The sequence below is a fragment of the Anopheles moucheti genome, chromosome 3 (assembly GCF_943734755.1).
Source record: "Anopheles moucheti chromosome 3, idAnoMoucSN_F20_07, whole genome shotgun sequence".
NCBI classification, from domain to species: Eukaryota; Metazoa; Arthropoda; class Insecta; order Diptera; family Culicidae; genus Anopheles; species Anopheles moucheti.
In genome coordinates, this window is record NC_069141.1 from 28,044,986 (window position 1) to 28,065,461 (window position 20,476).

At 44.1% G+C, this 20,476-nt stretch overlaps 1 protein-coding gene across 1 annotated transcript in view; it reads right to left on the bottom strand.

The window, feature by feature from the left end:
* The window catches only part of LOC128305570 (1-phosphatidylinositol 4,5-bisphosphate phosphodiesterase classes I and II), a 69,276-nt gene that overhangs the window by 30,136 nt on the left and 18,664 nt on the right, over positions 1-20,476 (bottom strand). Inside the window, exons 2-3 of the mRNA XM_053043078.1 lie at positions 10,740-10,886; positions 4,832-4,969 (exon numbers count right to left, since the gene is read on the bottom strand). Of these exons, the coding sequence (XP_052899038.1) occupies positions 4,832-4,969; positions 10,740-10,886 (285 nt within the window). The remainder of the gene's footprint in view (positions 1-4,831; positions 4,970-10,739; positions 10,887-20,476) is intronic.

Below are 20,476 nucleotides of genomic sequence, written 5' to 3' on the forward strand. Positions count from 1 at the left end.
TTGATGGGATGCTTATTTTCCTTCGCCCGAGGCCACCAAACAAGCGTGGGGGACAAAGCGGCCACAACTGATGAAAAGGTTAAACCGAAAGGTCAAGGCGCAGAGAAGTGCGAATTATCCCTGCCGGCCAAATCAACAAAAATGATCGATTACAAGGACTTTTGTCCACGTTTTTCGGTTCTCAGCTTTAAACAATTGCTCCGCACTGTAACTCTATTGTGAATAAATCGTTTGATCAACTGAGATTATTATAGTGTACAATTGTTTCATATCCACCAAAACGATTTTTAATATAAATATCGCTTCTTTCAGATTACTTCCAGATAAATCAGACCAAGACTTCATTAATAACACAAGAAACGATATTATTAGTAAAAATCGTGCCACTACTATACATTCTCAACTTTTTTTACATGTGTCAGTTATGACGACCTTCAAAGTTAGATAGAATTCGTTATCACATAATACCAATGAAATACTTTGCCTGAAATACTTTATGTGTTACATAAACGTTCCTTTCCATGTACTATACATGACATAATTTTGATTATTAATATAATTTAAAAACCAAGCATTATTAGTTCTCAGTTTACTACCCATTACCCTTACAGGGTGTGTTACCCTTACGTTGAGAGATACCTAATTTAATGAATCATCTACCCTGTAACCGTTCCGTGGAATTTGACACAAGTGTTAAGATTTCTTAGATCTATCCTCAAGACATATCTCTTCCAGTTCCACACCTTAACATCTTGCCCATCAGTCGAAAGATTAACAGCACCAACCAGAACAACAGCAGAAGGAACAAACTTTTTCCCGAATGGATGGAATGGATTTGAATAAGAAAAACAAACCACCCACCCCCAGTTGGTGATGATTATAACTTTGCTCATGGAATGCGACACTGAAGGAAAGGACAGAAGCATCTTGATAAACGCGTGACGCGTTAGGGAGTCATGCAGCAGCAGCAGAAGCCTTGCCGAGTGCGCAATTCTCCCCCGCAGGACGAATACTTTGCAATGGTGTAGGGCAGAAAAGCACGCATGAGCTTTCTATTTTCATTCTTAATCCTTCCCGGTTAATTCAAAACCATGGATTTTTGCTGCTCTTCTGACAGCGCGTTTCTCGCGGCATGCTTTGATCGTCAGAAGCTTCCAAGTGCTAACCGTTGCCATTAAGCGTTGATTTTGTTTATTATTGCTGTGGTTAACGCTTTCGCTCGCCGATTCACTTTCCGTCACGCCTCACGTAACCTAACCGGTACCGTTTAATAAACGTCATAAATCCTACAATAAGGTGCGTTACCATTCGTTTTGATGAAAACAGTGTTTTAGTACATTTTAGTCATTGCAATCATGTCTCCAACCAACCCCGAAGCCATTATCGTCCCTACAAGAGCTGTCACATTTTAAGCACGCACCATTCAAATATTAACCGACGCCTTCTTCAAATCATAAATTCTACGACCGTCCAATTAATGTCCAATTTAGATATCTCTCGTAAATCCCAACAGAAAACTTACTGCCACCCACTGCTGCCCTGCCCCGAATAATGATTTCGGGACGGCCCGGAAAAAGTTTTCCACCTTCTTTGTCACCCTGGTTGTCACCATGCCGATCCATCGATGACAAACCTGCTGCGTGGTTCTTTCTGTGCGCAGCGAAACACCTGATGCTCGTAAAAAGCACCCGTGAGCCCGGTTTTGACGTGAAAAAGGGGTGGCTTAAAAGTTTACGTCAATGCGGCCACACGCCGTTGGCCCTTTTTCTTTTTGTTTGGAGGAGGGTTTTTTTTGTTCTCTTCACCCGGTCGGGCACAAAAACTTTGCCCAACTTTGGTTGAAGAGCAATACCTGCTCACATCGCCCGAAGGTCCATCAAAATTTCAACACCTTTCCAGCGGGTGCAGCACTCGAAGGATGGCCGATATTTCAATTAACCACTGTTCGGAGGTAAGGATTCACCGTGAGCTTTATTTAAACGAGATGCTCCATGTGCCAGGAAGCTTCATGTAGTGCAGAGCTGGCAAAATTTTGATGAAGGATTCTTTTTATTTTCACCTTTCCCTTGCATTAAATTTTCATATTATCCCGCGATTTTATGACGATCTAGGGCAGTATTATGTGACTTCCTTCATGGTGATATCCATCGACAACAGTTAATGATTTAGATTAAGGTGAATGAACCATTCATTGTGAATCAAAGGTATTGAAAAATAAAGGTAATAAGCATATGAGTGTGGATGAAACAAATGCCTTAAAATTGAAGATCGCTTAAACACTAAAAAGCTACTAAAATTACGACATAGAATGACATTCTTGTAACTGTAATAGGTTTATTAATCAACGGACCACAGGGCCCTCTCGATAGCACAACAGATATATACGAAACTTTACATCTTTACAGCTCTGAAGACGACGCACAAAGTACATTAATGTGGTTGACAAATACTGAATTCGACATACCAGGCTCGAACACGATGCAGACCTAATTGAAGTTCCGGCACAGGAGCATCAACGGATCGGACGAATCAAACACAGTTCACCGATCATCCACCGCGAGCAAGGACCGGCCCACCAAGGACGTAAATGTCGATGGCTGAGAGTAGTGCAGGAGACTCTATGCGACCATTTGAAAGCCCCGCCACGCACAATTGCCTGGCGTTAAGTACCCTTTTCTCGAGAGGCGTTAGTCCGAGCAACAAACATTTCGTGCTATAATCCAGGTGATGATTCCAAGAGCGCATATCAAAGCGAGTCATCTTTCGCTGGATGGATTCAAGACGTGCTAGTGGCCGAGTGACCGAGTAAGAGTACAGTACAGTATCTTAGCACAGAGAGGATCACGGAGTTCACGGGTAAGATTGATAATTAGACCGACAAGCCGATTGTCCCTGGCGACAACGTGTTCAAGATGATCCTTAAAGGATAGCCTAGAGTCCAACAGGACTCCGAGCTACTTAACGCACTGCAAGCGATCGAGAGCATGGTCGCTAATTTTGTTCAGTAATCGCTGGAGCTCGCGATCGGCTGAACGTTAGTATGCTGCCCTTTTGAGGATAGAGAGCCAAACCATTACGTTTTCATCAGGAATTAAACAACTCGAGCGATTCCTATAAAAAGACATGATCGGCAGGAAAGCGAATAGCACGGATTTTTTTTTGCATCATCAGCATATAGGAGATGGTAGTTCTGCGATGGTTGTAGGTCCATAGAATGGCACTGGTCAAGTTATTATTTTTTTAAATTTTAAATTATTATTTTATTTGTTTGTTTGTCTTGTTTTCGCTATTTGTTATTTGTTTTATTTTATCTATTTGTTAAAAATTTTATTTATCTTTAATTTTGTTTAACCGTCTATATACATAGAGGCTGAATGTGTCTGTCATATCCAGCATTACTAACAAGTCTACATTCTACCAATACCAATCCATACATTAAGGATCTACTTCATGCTCCACAAAAGAGCTACAGGTTAAAGGTGTCTCTTTCTACGATGGACAGTAATTCTCCATTTGCATTTTCACAAGAACACCTAAGAATGTTTCCCGATCGTACAAGTTGTGTGCTCATGAAAGGTGCAAACTTTTCATTCGATCCACAGAATTATAAACGTTTATCGAAATGTGCCATTGAACATTACCCCAAGCATAAGGAACCCCAAGGAAAACATTTCCATTTAAATTCGTTATTCGTTACCACTCGAAGAAGCGTCGTCGATGCCAGCGAACAAGAGCGTCGATCGCGTAACAAACACCCCCGACAGCAAACGAACACGTCCCATGCGCCCGATGAAACAAAATGAGCCCCGTGGCTGCCCTTTACGATGTTGCTCGTCCCAACACTCGACTACTTCCTGTGCCCAAGGAAAGGCACTTCGGAGTGACATCTCGAACGATACACCGATGGTCCTAGCCACGCTGTTGCCCCGCGGGCAGCACCGAGAACAGGAGAACCGCTACAGAATCAATTTTGTCCCCACATTATGGGTTGCCGGGTTGGTGGATGGGATGGGATTTGCTGTTCATTTTCATTTTCTCAGCAGAAGTAGAACGAACTTCCGCTTCCGTTTTGCGCGGTATCGCCACTATTGGCGCGTCGAGCGCGAGCAAACCGGTCTAAGGTATTCCTGGCATATGCTCGGAAAGGTCGGCGACAAACAACGATAAGAAAAATGGAAAGATCCCTTCGTTCAAGCACCAGTATGTGTGTGTGTGCAACAAATGAAAACTTTCATGAATATTGAATCCCCTTTACGAATGTAAGCAGTTTAATTCGAACTTTTGTCCCGCTGTGTTTCCGTTTGCACCCGGTGCAGATGGTGGCGGTTAGGGAAAAGAAAAGAAAAACAAATTTAGGGAAAAAACCCATCATCACCGTGCTCATCATCATCTGGAGGAATTCTACGTTTGTTTTATTTCCTCAACGCCGGGCAGCAAAAAAAAACGATCTACTTACTGTTGAAAGCTTTTTTCTTGAAACTGCGGAAAAGGCGTTTTACGAATTTTCTTGCATTTCAATCGACTTCGAGCGTGGCTTCTTGAAGTCGATTGCCAATCGAGTTGCCTTTCACTGTTTCCATTATTTTTAAGCTACACACTTTACGCCCACTTAACACCGAGATCGGCTACGTGGGAAACCCATCTTTTTCCCTGCGTGTGTCACGTGTCCGTTGCGCATCCTTAATCGCGCGCTCGGGTTTCAATTCATCCAGCCAAGCCGAACGTTTTAGGCAAAAGGCAGAAGGAAATTGATTTCAATACACGGAAATGGATTTTCGCGCGCCAAGTAGCCACAGCCGCAGGCCGATACGAATTTGTCCGCATTACTTACCCGAGCAATTTCCTTGCGCGTACAGCAAAAGTTGATAAAGTTGACGTTCACAAAGTCGGCCCCGTAGCACACGGTGACCGTTTTCTCCTCGAGCGTATCCTGCGAACCCATGGTCACGATTTGTCGCAGCTTCATATCCTAGAGGGAAGCGAGGGAGATAGAGAGCGTAAAGGTGAAAGAAAATTAATATTTATCATTGTTGCACAATAGAGAGTTTGACAGTACGTATGTGGGACACGCAACCTTCAGCCAATCATTTTCACTGAAATGACGGATATGGATGACACAGATCGGTTGCAATATTGTGGGCCTCACAATAGATGCATCGTGTGTACAGTCAAAATTTTATTTGTGGCTTTTGAAATTACACAGCAGGATTAATATCATCCCCGGCATGTCATGACATGTCGGATGTAGTCGTAACATAATTTTCAATTTCAAGCCAATCACGCGATCAAACAACTCGATGCCGAATTATCTTTCGAACGTATTGGACCTGACAGTTTGATGGAGTCATTCGATATCCGAGCAAGTTATTGCTTTTCCCTTTTCATTCCCACGAAACTGGAGCTGTTACTTCGGAACTGTATGGCAATGTGGAATTGGGTTTGACGTTCGGCTGAAAGCATTCCGATGTTAAATAATATTCCTAGAAGTATAGCTATGCTGTAACGATTCTTCAAAGCACCAACTGTATCAATTCCCTACCATTCTGGAGCTATCCGAAAACGGTCCAGCGAACTCCGCTCAAATATAGTTTCCACAATTTCATTTACATCGCACCAGGACGAAGCAAACGCAAACACTTTGGGACCTCAAACAAGTAACAAACTTTCGCCCGAAATGCAATCGAGGTAAAAGTGCTTCATCAGCGCTTGGAACTGCTTCATTACGGCAACAAGCCACACGTACACAACCCACACACACACACACACCAGCCAGCCAACAAAAAAAAAGGGACCGATTGGTTGGTTTCCCAAGCCTTTCGCAAAAGCAAATATTCGATGCTGCCCTGGCAAGAAGTTCGGTGCGACGAGTCAACAAACACGGCTACCCGAAGCAAAGACGTCACACACCGTCACAGCGCCGTAAAGGAAGATCCCCCCCCCCCCCCCCCCCTCCCAACGTCACACCCGTTCGCTTGCGCAGGCAAATACTGCTCAATATTATATCGGTAACTTGATTTAAGCAACTCAATAAAGCAAACATAAACTCAATACATGTACGCATGCATGCAGCGGTGAAATCTTTCCACAGGTGCCCCCATGTCACAGGGGGCCGAGCGCATGAGTTATCTGTATTTTGTGTTTTAGGTGAGCGTGTTTTTTTGTCCTCCCCTTCGGTGTTTTTGATATTCTTCAAAGAATCGAAGGCTGTATGAAGACATCCAGAACATCGGCTGGTCGTCTCGCAGAGCGGCGGGAAATATTGACAATCGCATCAACAACCCAACTCGTTTGCGCTCTACGGTAGAGGTAACGTCTTCATTGCTCGCCGTCACCAAAACCGAAGGTTGGTGTTTTTGATCGATCATTTTCGCTTGGAAGGTAGATCTCACGTTACATTACCCGCTCCACAGCATTGCCAGTGCCATGCTGAAGAACGGGCTCTTGTTACGCCATCCGATCCCGAGGTGCTACCTTTCGTGAGGTGGTGGGAAGTTAGATGGTTTCGTGCCTTTGCTCACTTGCCTCAAACGTATGGACGCACGAGGGATGCCACGTTGGATGGCTGGTGGATTCGGTTCGCAGCAGAACATCTAAATCTTCAGTAGCGCACACGCTCCCTAATGTCCCGCCGTTTTGACCTCCGGGCGCTATTTGGCAGTAAATGAAACATGATACAGTAAACGAGGCAGCTACGCTCGCTGACATCCCAAACGCGATCGCGCAAAAGAACATGATGAACAAGCGCCTCAATAAGTTATTCGCTTTGTATGGCAGCCATGCTCGTGGCAAAAAAACATCCCTCCAGGTGACGGGCAAACAGTGCTTCATATGGGAAATTGGGAGGAAAATAAATTGAATATATGAAAATGGAAAGTGTGCTGCAGGCACATCTTATCTCGGGATGTTTCCGTTTTTTCGCACAGAGAGAAAGAGAGAGGGAAGGAAAGGGACACCAAACGGTGAAGAAGATCAACAACAGCACGAACGCCAACCAGAAAGGAAATCAATTTGCACACAAAAGAATGGAAAATTTCTACACTCTTTTCATCGCGCCCGTACGGCAAAGCGCCGCTAGCGAATGTGCTGCTTCGGAAATTTATGCCTAACACTGTGGTACTTCGCTTGAAGGGCTTGCCCAAAATCGAAACATCGTCGGTACACGATGGTGCTGCTGCTGAGGGGTGGCACAACAAAAAACACATCCCTGCACGGTAAGGAGGGTCTTCTTCGCGCCCGGTCTCGCAAGGAACTCTTTCGCAGCGCTCGCTGTTTACGTGCGTTGATGATTTACGAAGCATTTCTGTGTTGCTTCCGTGTGTTGTCCTATTTTGCAGCATGGACGATTTACGCCTCGAGTGTCATAAATCAACGTGAGGAAACAATGGTTTGTGTCAACGTGTATTTTTTCTCCCAACTCACGTTCAATTCAAAAGTTATTCAATCAATAAAGCATGATTAATTCAATGAGCATGATTAATTTGTGCCTTTTTCTCATTAAAATATCATTAGAAACTCTTTTTTCCTCGTTCTTCTAATAGATATTGATTAGAATTTTTCTATTAAAGCACATCCTTTTCATGGAAGTTTTAATAGGAGTTTAGGAGGAAAATTAATAAAATTTAAAATTAATATTAATATTATAGAAAATTAACTTAATTAAATTAATTTTTCATAACGAACTAAAATAAGCAAAACATATTGCTCTATTCGATATATTGCTCCTGGTAAACAAACAAGTAAAATTATGATAAATTATCCAACATCGTCTCCTTCTAGTGTCCATACTCTTTAAATCCACCAGACTTAATAAGTAGCGGGTTACATTAGATTAAAGAGGTGATAAAAATGGACATCTTTATACTTCCTCTCGTGTCGCAACGCATGCACAGCCCATCGCTGAGTTCTTCAGAAAGGGTTATAAGCACATCCCAATAAACCAAAGCTCACAATAGACCCGAGATCTCGAGTCAAATTGGGACGTAAAAGCACATGAAATAATTTAACCTTCCTTCCAACACTTTACCCACCCGTGGACCCGGAGGTGCACCCGTCCGTGCATAAACTAACGCCGGAATACCTTAAGCCCCCTTAACGCAAACTCACCACAACCTTATCCTTTTGCATAATCCTCCACATCATCACTAATAGCTGCGGAGCAATGCGGGAGAGGCGGAAAAGCGACCAAAACAAAAAAAAAAACAATCTGATACGAAAGCTGGACGAAGAGCAGCAACAACCATTGCGGCACTGTTTCCTCACACACACACAGTATCTTATCTGGGGCACCACAACACCGGGGCCTATCTTTTAAGCTAATCAAAGCTTGGCGAGAAGAATACCGCCCGGATTATGGGAGCGAAAATACGACACAAATGAAAGGATTTTCGACGCATACACTAACTTCGGCGAACGAACAAAACCGGCTCTAAACACGTAACTTTTTACGATCGTCCATTCTTGTGGGACACACACACACACACGCAGGAAGGTCGTAATGGAACATTTGTTGTGGCCGGACCAAAAGGGGAGACATCTCCACTATGATATTACTTTTTATCCATCGGTAAGAGGATCTCATGCAGGGAAAATCTCACCCTAGGTGTTGTCCGGCATGACCAATGGGTGGTACGGGCCAATGTGAACCATCCCTACGAGAGATCGCCAACGAATTTTCATCTCCATTACAATCAACAGCAAAGGGGTTTTTCCACCACATTGACAACGACGTTTGCATCGTTTAGCTGGCGGAGATGCGTTTGCGTGCGAACCGGGAGAGAAAGTGGGGAGATAAAAAATGAAAAATTATCCTATCTCCCCCAGGAGGCTGAGGGGAGGGGGTGGGGGTTTGAAAATTGTGCGAGAAGGGATGAGCTTTCCATTTGGCATTTTTCCATCCATTTTCTCTCGGGTCCGTCAAGATTATTGCCGACCCCTACCCTCCCTGCTGCCGTTGTTTGATCGCGAGCGCCCAGCAACGCGAGGGCTGTCCGGACAACGTTCACCGTCCGGGACATCCGTCCGGGCCCGGGCAAGATAAGGACCGGGCAACAAACAATACTTTCACAAATGTTCATCAACAGCGCGAACATCCTAAGCAAAAGGTGCGGTTGTAAAAATGGAATATAAAGTACGGTAGTTAAATTTAATTGGATTGGAGCACGGCGATGATGTGGCCCACAGTGTCCACAGGACACTACAAAAACCCGAGGCAGGGGGGCTGGTAATGAAGGACATTCCGTGGCAAATGAGAGTGTTTGTAAAATAAGACAACGAAAAACAAAAACGGCTCACATCAAAAAGGTAACACCAATCCCAGCAGGAGCACGCTCTCCTGGAGCAATCTAGCATGATGACGGGATAAGCGATGAATGATCGCATAATTAATTCGTGCCTATTTAGGCCAACCATCCTACCGAAAAATGAGTGGCTGGCCCCACAGCCGTATTACACTCCCGAGACCTATTAAGCAGCGCAGTGAAGCGTTGTAAAGTGGAGTGAAGTAAGGCGCAAAAAAAACGGACACACACCCGAACGCTTCTGTCCGTCGTTCGCGTTCCTCCAGCCAGAAGTTAAATTCCAGACCGTCGCCATGCCGTTACTTTACTCCCCTTTTGGGACGAAAAATGTCACAGACGACGAAATTTGATTCAGTTAATTAGTTTCCATTTCCGTCTCAACTTATTTCAGCGACTTTTCGCGATGGTGCTACCCTTTAGACCAAAGGTACCCTTTTGTTTCCATGCCCCGGCTTGAAGGTGTTTTCCATTTTCCCAAAAGGTTACGTTCGCCGCTTCCGATACCGTTGATTTCGGGCGAGTGAAATTTATGGCGATCGTGTGAACAAAAATTACCATCACCAGTACGATGGAAAATACCACTTCAACGGCATAAACTTCATTGAAATTTATCATTTTCTATAAATTATTACCTACTCTCGAATGAGCAAAAGAATATCCCTTCCGCATGGGAACCATTCCATAGATCAATTCGGTATTGAAATTTATCGCCATTTTAACAAGAAAATTTTTAACATTTCTTGCCTTTTTTGTAATGTACTTCTTGTACTTTGCTCCTCTGGTTTATGTTCATAATTTGGATTACAAATGTCAATTTCATTCAACACGCGTAGTGATTTAATTGCGTCCAGTGCTATGGGCGATATATTTATGTGTGCAATAAATCAATTACGATGTGCTAATTAGAAATAAATTATTCATTACTATTTACAACGACGATTAATCACAACAGGGTGTGAAGAACATATCAACGCTAGTGAACTTTCAATTGTTGATAAACTTTAGCCATGACTATGGAAGCTTTAAATCGTATGTAGCATTCCTTCTACATTGCCGATTCTTGATTGTTTAATGGTTTTTGTTTTATTCCAGTTTATAAAATTTTTCTATTCGAAAAGTGTTTATATAACTATAAATCAAAACATTGACTAAATGCGTCATAAACTCTATAAGAAAGCAAGAAATAGTTTCACAATCTTAATTTATCCTCACAATTCCGGAACAGCTCGTTAGATAAAAGCATACTGCAAGCAGCTAATGGAAGTAAAAGCCAAACCGTACCTAAACGCTGTTTCCGCCAATCAATCTCACCAAGCCGCAAAGTAAAAATAATCTACCGACAATCCCCACCCCCCTGTAGGGTGCTCAGCAAAGGGTCAATCGGGGTTTCCCTTTGGTGGGGACCAGCGTCCCATAAATAGACGCACGCTTGATCGAACTTACCCTCGGCTTCTTGGCGTACTGTCCGGTCCGAACGTCGCGAATGGTGGCAATGTCCAGCATGTCCATCTCGTGGTTCTGATCCACCCAGTACAGAAAAAAGCCCTTGACATCGACCCGCAGCGTCACCGGTGTACCGTTGCACGAGTCCTGAAAATAGAAGACGCAGAAGGGAGAAATGGAAGAAGAGAAAAAAAAAACAAACGTGTCAGTGAAATTCCATCCTTTATCCGGCAGCAGCGAGGGCAAATGGTTTGGTTGCGCGTTCGATTTGGTGAGCAGTGTTGGAAATTTATGTCACGCGGAGCTTTTACCATCTGCAGCTGCTTTTTCTCTCTCATTCCGACTCACTTTCTCCCGCATATATAGAAAAAAAAAGGTTTGGCACACTGCTCGCCAAGGTTGGGCGCACACTTTACTGCAAAAATTACGACTAAAAGCTTTTCGCAATAACCTCACATTTTAACCTTTTGCCCCGAACTTGCGATGCAGAGGCCAATCCAATTAGGTGCTCTGTGCAGGCGCTAGTGGCATTCCATTTCCACTGGCGGATTCTGATTTGACCATTTGCATGCAGAACACGAGCATCAGCCGGGTCATCGAGTCGAAGCAGCTGAAGCTCCTTAATGCCCTTCGATTGTTTGGGAATCGATTATCTTAATGTGCACAGAGATGGAAATAGCGCAAGTGTGTTGAAACGAAAACTAACCCGATTGTCCGGTATCAATTCAATCTTACAAACGAAAAATTGATTAACACCTTCATGTAGAAAAAGCATAGAAAAAAAAGGCTAATGTTATGATAATGATCGATACGAATTTCTATAGGAGAAAGCCATTATAAACATATACATAAATATAAATAAACCAGCCATTCAAATTAGAAATGCTTTCCCTTCGCTTTCAATGCATGAATCACCGCTTTCACAACGTAACAATGCACGACACATCAGGACTTCTCCTTGGTGTTATCGATCCCTCACTGATCCTAGCAAAACTTCGAGAACTCCTCAACCACGGTTCATTTGCCGTTGCGTGGATCCGAAAAACCGTATCCATCCGGTACGGCAACCATATTCCGGACGACTTCCGGCTGCAGGAAATGACCAGCAGGGCGCGCAAGAGACGGGTATCGACACGACCTCGATGAAACCACTGCCGGATCGGAGTGTTTTGGGTGCTGGGTGCTTCCCGTCGCAATCGGCAGCTTCTTGGGCGGTAATAGATGGCTAAGAATTCCCACATTCCCGCACCCCCCAAAAGGGCGACACAACCTCGCGCTGGTGATTATGTTGGCTTCCGGTGCGAGGGATTAGATAAAGTTCCAGCCAACCATCGGAACAACATTAACGCGACGCGCAAAGCCACTGATTGATGCCCACATTTTTAGCTCGATACATTATGCACGAGCAGGAAAAAGGTTACACTTATGGTTCCGCGCATTTGGACGTGACCAATAACAACCCTTTTGTGAGTATGTATGAAGATAAGGCAAGAGCTATCATGAGTCATCATTTGAGGTTATATTTGGACAGGGTGAGTTACATGAAACTAACTAGGAATTAAAGGACAACAAAATATATTTAAACAACCTATATCAACAAACTGCTACATTTAATATCATCAATGGTATTCGATTCCGTGGAAAAAGTTTCTCCCAGATCAAAAGTCATTCGGTCACCTAACTAGCTATTTGTTTGTAGCTGTCCAACAAAACGGCCACAAACCCCAGCAAAATGGCAACCGAATTCGGGAAAAGCAGAAGATACACAGTTGCTGGACCACTTCCGCAGTTAGATATCGCCACAAACATTGATAAAAAAATCCTCACAGCAGTCTCCTAAACCACACAAACATACAATGTCCTGGAAGCGAAACGAATTCACCTGATGCGCCACAAATAATCCAGCAAAAAAACGGACCCACGATACGCTGTATTTCAATGTATTCCCAGGTGCAACGTTTTCATTCACTGTTCGCCCACCCTCCACATTCCGGAGTGATTGTGTTATACATAGTTGTTTCTTATTTGATCGGAACTCCTCGAACTGCAGCACTGCCCCGTGGCGTATCTGTGAGCTTTCCTTTTACGATTGAGAAGGTTGTAAAAATGCACACATGTTGATTTACGATCCCCGGGACGGTACCAGGGGTGCTAAAGCTTTCGGTATGCTCGGCGGGTGGAAAATTGTTGTGATACCGCACAACAGAGGCAATGCGTCGTGTATGGGTCTGCCATGGGTTGAACACGGGCTGGAGACAAATATATCCCATGGTGCTAAAGCGCCATTTCCGTTTAAAGGCAGAAGCGTCGATAGATTCTATTAAACATTTGAGTGATGTTGCATGCAGCGAACAATGCAATTCTCCCAGTAACAGGTAAATCGTAAATCTCACGGCATCAACCGTATTTCAGCCCGTTGATTCATTGTACAAAGCGATTTGAAGTAATATTAAAAGCAGAGAGCGATGGTTGAAAAAATATTTACTGTCTTTTGTTCTTCATTTTTATCGACAAATAAATAAAATAATTAATGCGAAGTTATTAAGGTTATAAATAAATAAACAAGAAGATTATAAGCCCAAAAAATTATGTTTTTTTCACTCAACGTCCCTCCTCCATACTTTGCACAGTACAGAGCTTTTACAAGCGCCTGAAGGTATGTATATCATGCGCTTCTCATTCTGCAGAGTTTGCATACTTTCAGGCGTTACAAACCAGACCCTGATATCGGAATTTCACATCAAATGCAAACGTAGTAAATAAAATCTTAATTAATTGAGCGATAAAATTGAAGTGCATGCCAAATTTACACCAGAACGCCTGAAAACAATCGTTTTTCTCCGTAAGTCCAAAAGGTATTTCCTTAAAATGCAATATCATTCTCGCTCCAGCCACACTACATTGTCCCATTGACTGTGACGTAATTTCCGTACATTAAACCCAAGTTTACAATACCGACCTGCAGGCTGCAAGTAATCCATCGGAGCAACTTTTCAGTGCAAAAAAAAAAAAGGCAAACCAGCTTTTACCGATATCACACTGGTAAATGGTATTCCTTGTCTAACCCCAGTGCCGGTAAACAATAGCCTACGTCGAACCTGAAGCTATGCAATAATGCCATCCATAAACCAAAGTATTCTTGCCGGCTCACGATAAGATATTGCTTTTCTAGCAAAACAGGGAAGCAAGGCCTTCATTTAACTTGGCATGGAAACACTCACACCCTGTCCGCAACGAAAGCATGACCTATGGCGTAGGATACTCTGTAGGGCGTTTACACTTTGTGGGTGTAGCGTCGCTCCATTGCTCGTACATCGATGCATTCCTTTGAACGAGCAGAGATATTTGGCCACTAGCTGTTACTGCCCTGACGCAAAATGAGCTGCCGGTAGAACAATGCCTGCAGTCACGTCCTTACGTCCTGTATCCCGATCGCTTCCCTCCGTACACTCTAACCTAACCACCCACCGAACGATAAATAAAAATAATTCCCCTACAAATGCTTCGTAACTGATTTGAAAGTAATTGTGCCCGGCAGTACCTTCATGCAGGGAGGCAGATGTTTGCTGGGAAGATAAATTAATAACCTCTCCTCGACTAACAAAATTCTATGCCTGTGTGCTAACTGGACTGATAAATGGAATTTTTGCTGCCTGTGAGAGCGAGCTCCTTTGGAGTGTTTCCCAGAACTTGTAGCAGCCGAATATCTGCGTAATCGGAAACTACAATCCTTCCACATGCACTGCTTCATCTATTGGGTGCGCAGGCATTGTGAGGCTTTCCGGTTGTGATCGATTTTCTACGCTACACTAGCCCATTTTCTATGCCAGCCAAAGTGAGTGCCAAAGTAATTTAATGCAATTTATGAGGATTAATGATTGGGCGAGAAGAGAGCAAACAGGAATACTTTTTCGTACCCAGTACCGAACGTACACATGATCAAGCAACTAGTTTATTGGCGAATGAGAACAATTGATTACAAGGTAGGAACATAGAAGCGTAACACGATTGAATCAATCGCTTGTCATTACTCAAAACCGTTCGTCTTTTTGGGAAAATTGAGGAAAATTGGTTTCCGACTTTTGCGATTTCAGCCGAATCATAAATCCTGGGTAGCTTCGCTATCTTACCAGAAAGTTCATGCTCAATTGTCAGCGATCAATCATCATTATGCATCAAACATGAACTGAGGGCGATCATTATCTTTCTCCCACCTACTCTTCATTGCGTTGAACAGGTGAACAAAGATTAATAAATGGCAATGGATAGAAGATTGATATTACAAGCGTCAAGTTCTCTGGCCAAAAAAGAAAAATCCCGTGGAAAAACAATTGACCAGTATTTATTTTAAGCAACAAACAAACAAAAATGACAAAAACCATTTACCCGCATTAGATGACAAATGGGAAGCGAAGAATAGCCAGATCGGATGAATTAAGAGCACGAAGGACGCATTCATGCCTCCAGCACGACCCCCGGTTCGTGTGTTGCTATGGACCTGGAACTTTACAAACATTCTGGCTTGGGGCCGGACCCCAAAACCCCCCCCCCCCCCCGGTGGCACCCGAAGAAGGGAAGCGACCGTTGTTTGAAAACTTGTTTAAAATAAACAGACACAGAACCGAGCCCGGAAAGTAATTGCCAACGCTGAGGCGAGCCTGCCTGGCTGCCTGCCTGTCTGTCTGCGCCTCAGCAGCATCACTGTCAGCTTCGCGAGGTTTTGATGCGCAACATTCCACGGCAAATATTTCGACGGAGTAGTTAGTTGTTGGCGATTGCTCGCCGTACTTCAGGGGGTGTAGCAGTTAAAGCAGGATACCGGGAGCGACCGGAACCGGGCAACAAGCGGTGGCTGTGGAAGATGTTTGTTGCTTCTTTGCAAACAATTACCATGAGAGAAGCGTGTCGTGTGCATTGTCCGGACGCGGAGAAGCTACCTAGGGAGCTAACCTTTGGTTCCTTTTTTTTTTGCTTAGCTACTGTCAAGGCCAGCGGTTATCTTCCGCTTAAGAAACTCATTTGAAATTCCATTTGACAAATTCATTACAAGCGAAAGCGCACGGTAATTTTATGCGGCAAATTCTTGTCGGAAGCTGCTCTTCAAACGCCGTGGAGAATGTATCTCATATCTCAGCTGTTTTGCATACTTTACATTTTAGACAGAAGTGTAAGCTTGTTATTGCTTACACAGCGCTAACTAAGTTACGCTAGAAAAAGGCCGTCCAGAACTAAATCCTCACGCAAATGGTGACGATAGCAACAATGCGAACTCCGGTGTTATGTTTTTTTTTATTTCGTTGTTTCCATTATCACCAATCGGATTAGTTTGTTATGGTACAGTTTGGAGGACGGAATGATAATCACAATAGGTTTTGTCCTGTTTCAATGGTCTACCGGGGGATGGAAAGCCTCCATAAGCGAACGGATCACCTTCCTAATCAACGGATTATCTGATATGTCTTCCCTCGCTGTGTCTGACATGGCTCCACCCTGATCTCCATTCTGACACTCCCAACCACTATTCCGATGTTGTTTATTGAACGGCAAACAGGACAAACTTTTGCAAGCTCATTCTAGTGGTTACCAGCAGCTTATCCTTTCAGCCTTTCTTCGAACACTAGCTAATGGACCCTTTTTCATCAAAAGTATGTCTGGTTTGGAAGGATCATTTCCTTTTTCTCTGCACCATGTTAAACATTCATAACGAGCTAACGAGCTCGGGAAGGCACAGAGAGCCGGGCTCCACAGCATGGATGTAATTTTTTAATCCACTCAATCAAATCGTACTTCAAACCAACGGAACAGCTCATTAACCAATTCTTTTACAATACATTTCACCTATCAATATGTTCGGTTCGTTTTTTTTAACTTCAAACACGTAAGCGCCCACTTCCTGCATATATTCCACTCGCCAGTTGGTGGTGAATGTATATAATTTTCCAACCGAACATTAAACAAAACAAAAAACGGATCGGATAATCTGCAACGCAGCATTACTTCCGGCGAGCACACATCAATCACATTTATGATGCAAATAAAGCAAACGATTCTGTGTGCGACAAGCAGAATGAGAAGATATCATTCAATTTATCGCAAAACACCGATTCCCAGGACCCAGAGCTCAGTCGGACGAGGAGCAGAAAACCCCCGGCTTTTCGCGGTGCCAAGTGGCAATGGGAGGCAAAAATTGTTAATTAACCCAAAGATTCGATCACGCTCCAGCTGCCACAATGTGTGCTCACATTCGCTTCTGCTGCCAGGCAAGTGCACAGGGCCACAGTACCACCTCCGCACTGGTGCCATTTATTGCCAATTGATTGATTTTATCGTGCCACTCTTCAATCGGCACATAACCCCTACACGCACGAACGAGCAGCGTTCTGTGTTGCGCTCTCACCACCAAAAGCGAGTCTCGTTCGTAGAAGATGCTGATGGATGAACTTTTCCTGCCATCACCACACGTAAACTGCCCAACGTCGAATGCTGCTACACGATCCGGGGGTCGTGTGTCCGGACGCGACGAGGATCCGGCGGGAAGAAAATATCTTCACGCGCTAAAGCCGCTTGCAGTCGGGCCGATGAAAGGCTAGATGTGCGGCTAATTGATTCAATTATCTCCATGGTGAAAGGATTTCGGAATTGTTCGCCATTGGAGGGCTTCCCCCCCCCCCCCCTCCCCACGGGCCCGAGGGTATCAAAAGCTAATTGTTAGAAATGGACACCAACATCAGTCGGCTGACATGGGGCAATGTCGTATACATCGCATGACACATAGCAGCGTGTCGGGCAGAGTTTATTGCCGCAGCAAGTTATCTCACAAATGCATATTTCGCTTTTTCATCAATTGCCATTCCAGTGGAAAACCGTTGTTCACATTCTGCCGTCAATCAAACGTCCAGCCAGATCAAAATATGTCAGATTGCCTTCCGAAACCCGCTTTACATCTGAAAGCACAATGCATTAAAGATAAGGTCTTTTACGGTCGAACAAAGCCCATAAAATCCCCAAGCTTTTTAGAAGCTTTTGTTCAGTTAAGAATGGAAACAAAAAACTTGCCAAAATATACCAGAAATTACCACCTCGTGCGAACCACTGCTGCGATGCATTGGTCGTAAAGCATGTTGCCGTTTTTATGACCAACCATCCAAATTCCAATTAACTATGCAAGGAAATAATGGATGCGGCATTTACCGTACCCCCCTCCCCCCTAAAAAAGTTTGTTGCTTTTGAATGTTTGCCATTTTCTTTTAGCGTTTTAAAACCTGCCAGGAGCAAGCAACTTATGCTTCCGAATGGACACGGTACGGTACAGATCTGCCGAATGGTCCGAACCGCATGTATTCTGTCAGTCGTTCTGCATAACTCCATCACGTCCAACACTCTCAGGACAGTTTACTGCAGCATCCGTACACAAGTCCTAAAGTTTGCACAAGGACAAGTTTTCAGTACATGAATAATAATGGACAAAATTGAAGAAAAAACAACTCTTCCACCAGCGTCACACCCATTTTAAGCCCCGTTTAGCCATTCGACCGTGTAAGCATGTAAAATCCCAACCACCTTCTCATTCACGTGACGCATTCAGGGCCCCCAAAAGGGCGCCGGAAGGAATTTAAAATTTATGAAATTTCACCACCGTTACAGCAACAAGCCTTTTCGGCATCGGGCATCCGTTCCATCCGAAAGGCACGGCGCTCAACACTGTGCTCCACCTATGCCACACGTGGCGTTAACGTGTCATAGGCATACGAGCTCAGCTTGCGGGTAACGTTAACCATGATTATGAGCCATTATGGAGCAGCTGGGCGGGTACGCTGGAGCACCGGTAGGCGACGTTTGATGCCGTCGCAATGGCAAGCAAAGGGCGCAGGGAGCAGAAGAAGTATCGCTTCGACGCCAAAGTAAAAGCGCTTAATTGAATCCGGTACCTTCGCCGGAGGTTCTTCGCTTCAACTTCAACCACTCACGGTTCACAAGTGGCAGAAGCGCAGATATGCCGAAACAAATTAATTATCCCTTTAATTGGAGAGATTGGTTCGGGCCCGCAAGGGCCGCTGTGTAGCTCGCAATGGTTTTGCGTGTTTTGTTGTTGGTTTGCGCGTATGAAAAGTTCGTTTGCTTTGGTTCATTCCCTTAAAGGGAACTTTGCTCGTTGGGAGTGCACGAAAGGTGGATAACAAATTTTCTGCAGTCTAACCGGTCGATTAACGGCACGAGTAAAGCGACATGATTTTGAGAATGTTTAATAATATCGGAAAGTACTAACTGCAATGGATCGTTAAATGGTTGCATCCTCATTAGCGCCTACATGTAGGCAAATCGCTTCGCAAAAGGTAATTTGCTTCTTGTACCAATCAGCACAGATATTGTTGCAAAGTTGATGGAACACCTTGACAAAAATCTCTCTCTCCCTCTCTGTCTGTCTAATAAGAGCAAAACGTGCTGAAAGCATACGCAGTAAAAACTGTCTTGCAATTCCATTCCCAGAAGTGGCACATAAACATTATCGCACGAAAGCTTTGGGAAAACCTCAGTTACTGGGAAAACTTCTTTCAGTAAAAAAAGCACTCGCACACATTACATTGCCCAGCATTGACACGAGCGGTAGCAGACGACGAGTAGGCATGAACATGACACTTTTTCTCATTAACATCGCTCCAAGTAACATTCCTGCTAAATCTTTCGACCATAAAAGTAAACATACCAAACCGGCAGCATGTAGTAGACGCGACGGCAAAGGCTGTCCAACCACCCCTCTCCCCCGTACACAAGAAGCCGTGTTCGGGGCTAAGCAGCCAACTTTATCGTGTGTATGTCTTTCATTTCCAGCGACTTAACGATCTGTGTGTTTCGGGCAGCAAACAAACCATCAAGACACCCAATCTCCATCCAAAGGCTGTTTTTTCCTCGTTCTCGTCCTTGACTCAAACCATAAACCCGCCCGACAGTGGTACCAAAGGCAACGGAAAATAATTAGCAGTCATCAAACTGGGCTTCGTCAAATATTGACCGACCAGACGTCGTCTAGCGATCGCCCCTAAACGTGGCCGGAGAAAACGCTCCGAGCGGAAAAGGAAAAACGGCGGCTAAAATACGCAATAAAAGCGAAGCGAAAGTGAGAGAGGTGGAACAGTTTCAATTTTTCTACTCTGTTTCCCTTCCACCGAACGCAACTGGAGGTGCACGAATCGAATTCCAACCACAACAACAAAAAAACACACACAGTTCCAGTATCATTTGGTCATCGAAATAGTGAAACATTAGAAACATTGGGCGCACAATGCTGAACTGCTAACAGAAATTCCAATCGAAGCTGCTATAGCCGTGCACGTGAACGGGCAATCATTTTTTGCGGCCGCTTTTAGTATCACCATTGGAGAAACCCCCAGCGACCCGAGCGGAACACGTTTGGGAAATTTGTTGGCGTTGTTTACGATACGACCGTAACACGGACGAAACTCCCGATCGTTTCCGATGGGGCCAAAAATAAGACGTGGAGTGAGTGGACCTGCACGATAAAGTTATTTATTTTACACCACAACATAGCACGTGCTGTAAAATAAAACTGTGTTCTTCACTGGTAAAATTCGCTGACACAAAGCAACCAAAAACCCACCCCTCCTGCACTGCATGTGGAAATTTCTTCCAGGAAATCCGAACATACAGGATATTTTCACCCATCGCCAGTGTGAAAAAGCGGAAAAGAAGCAGAACATAAATTAAACCATGTGTTCACA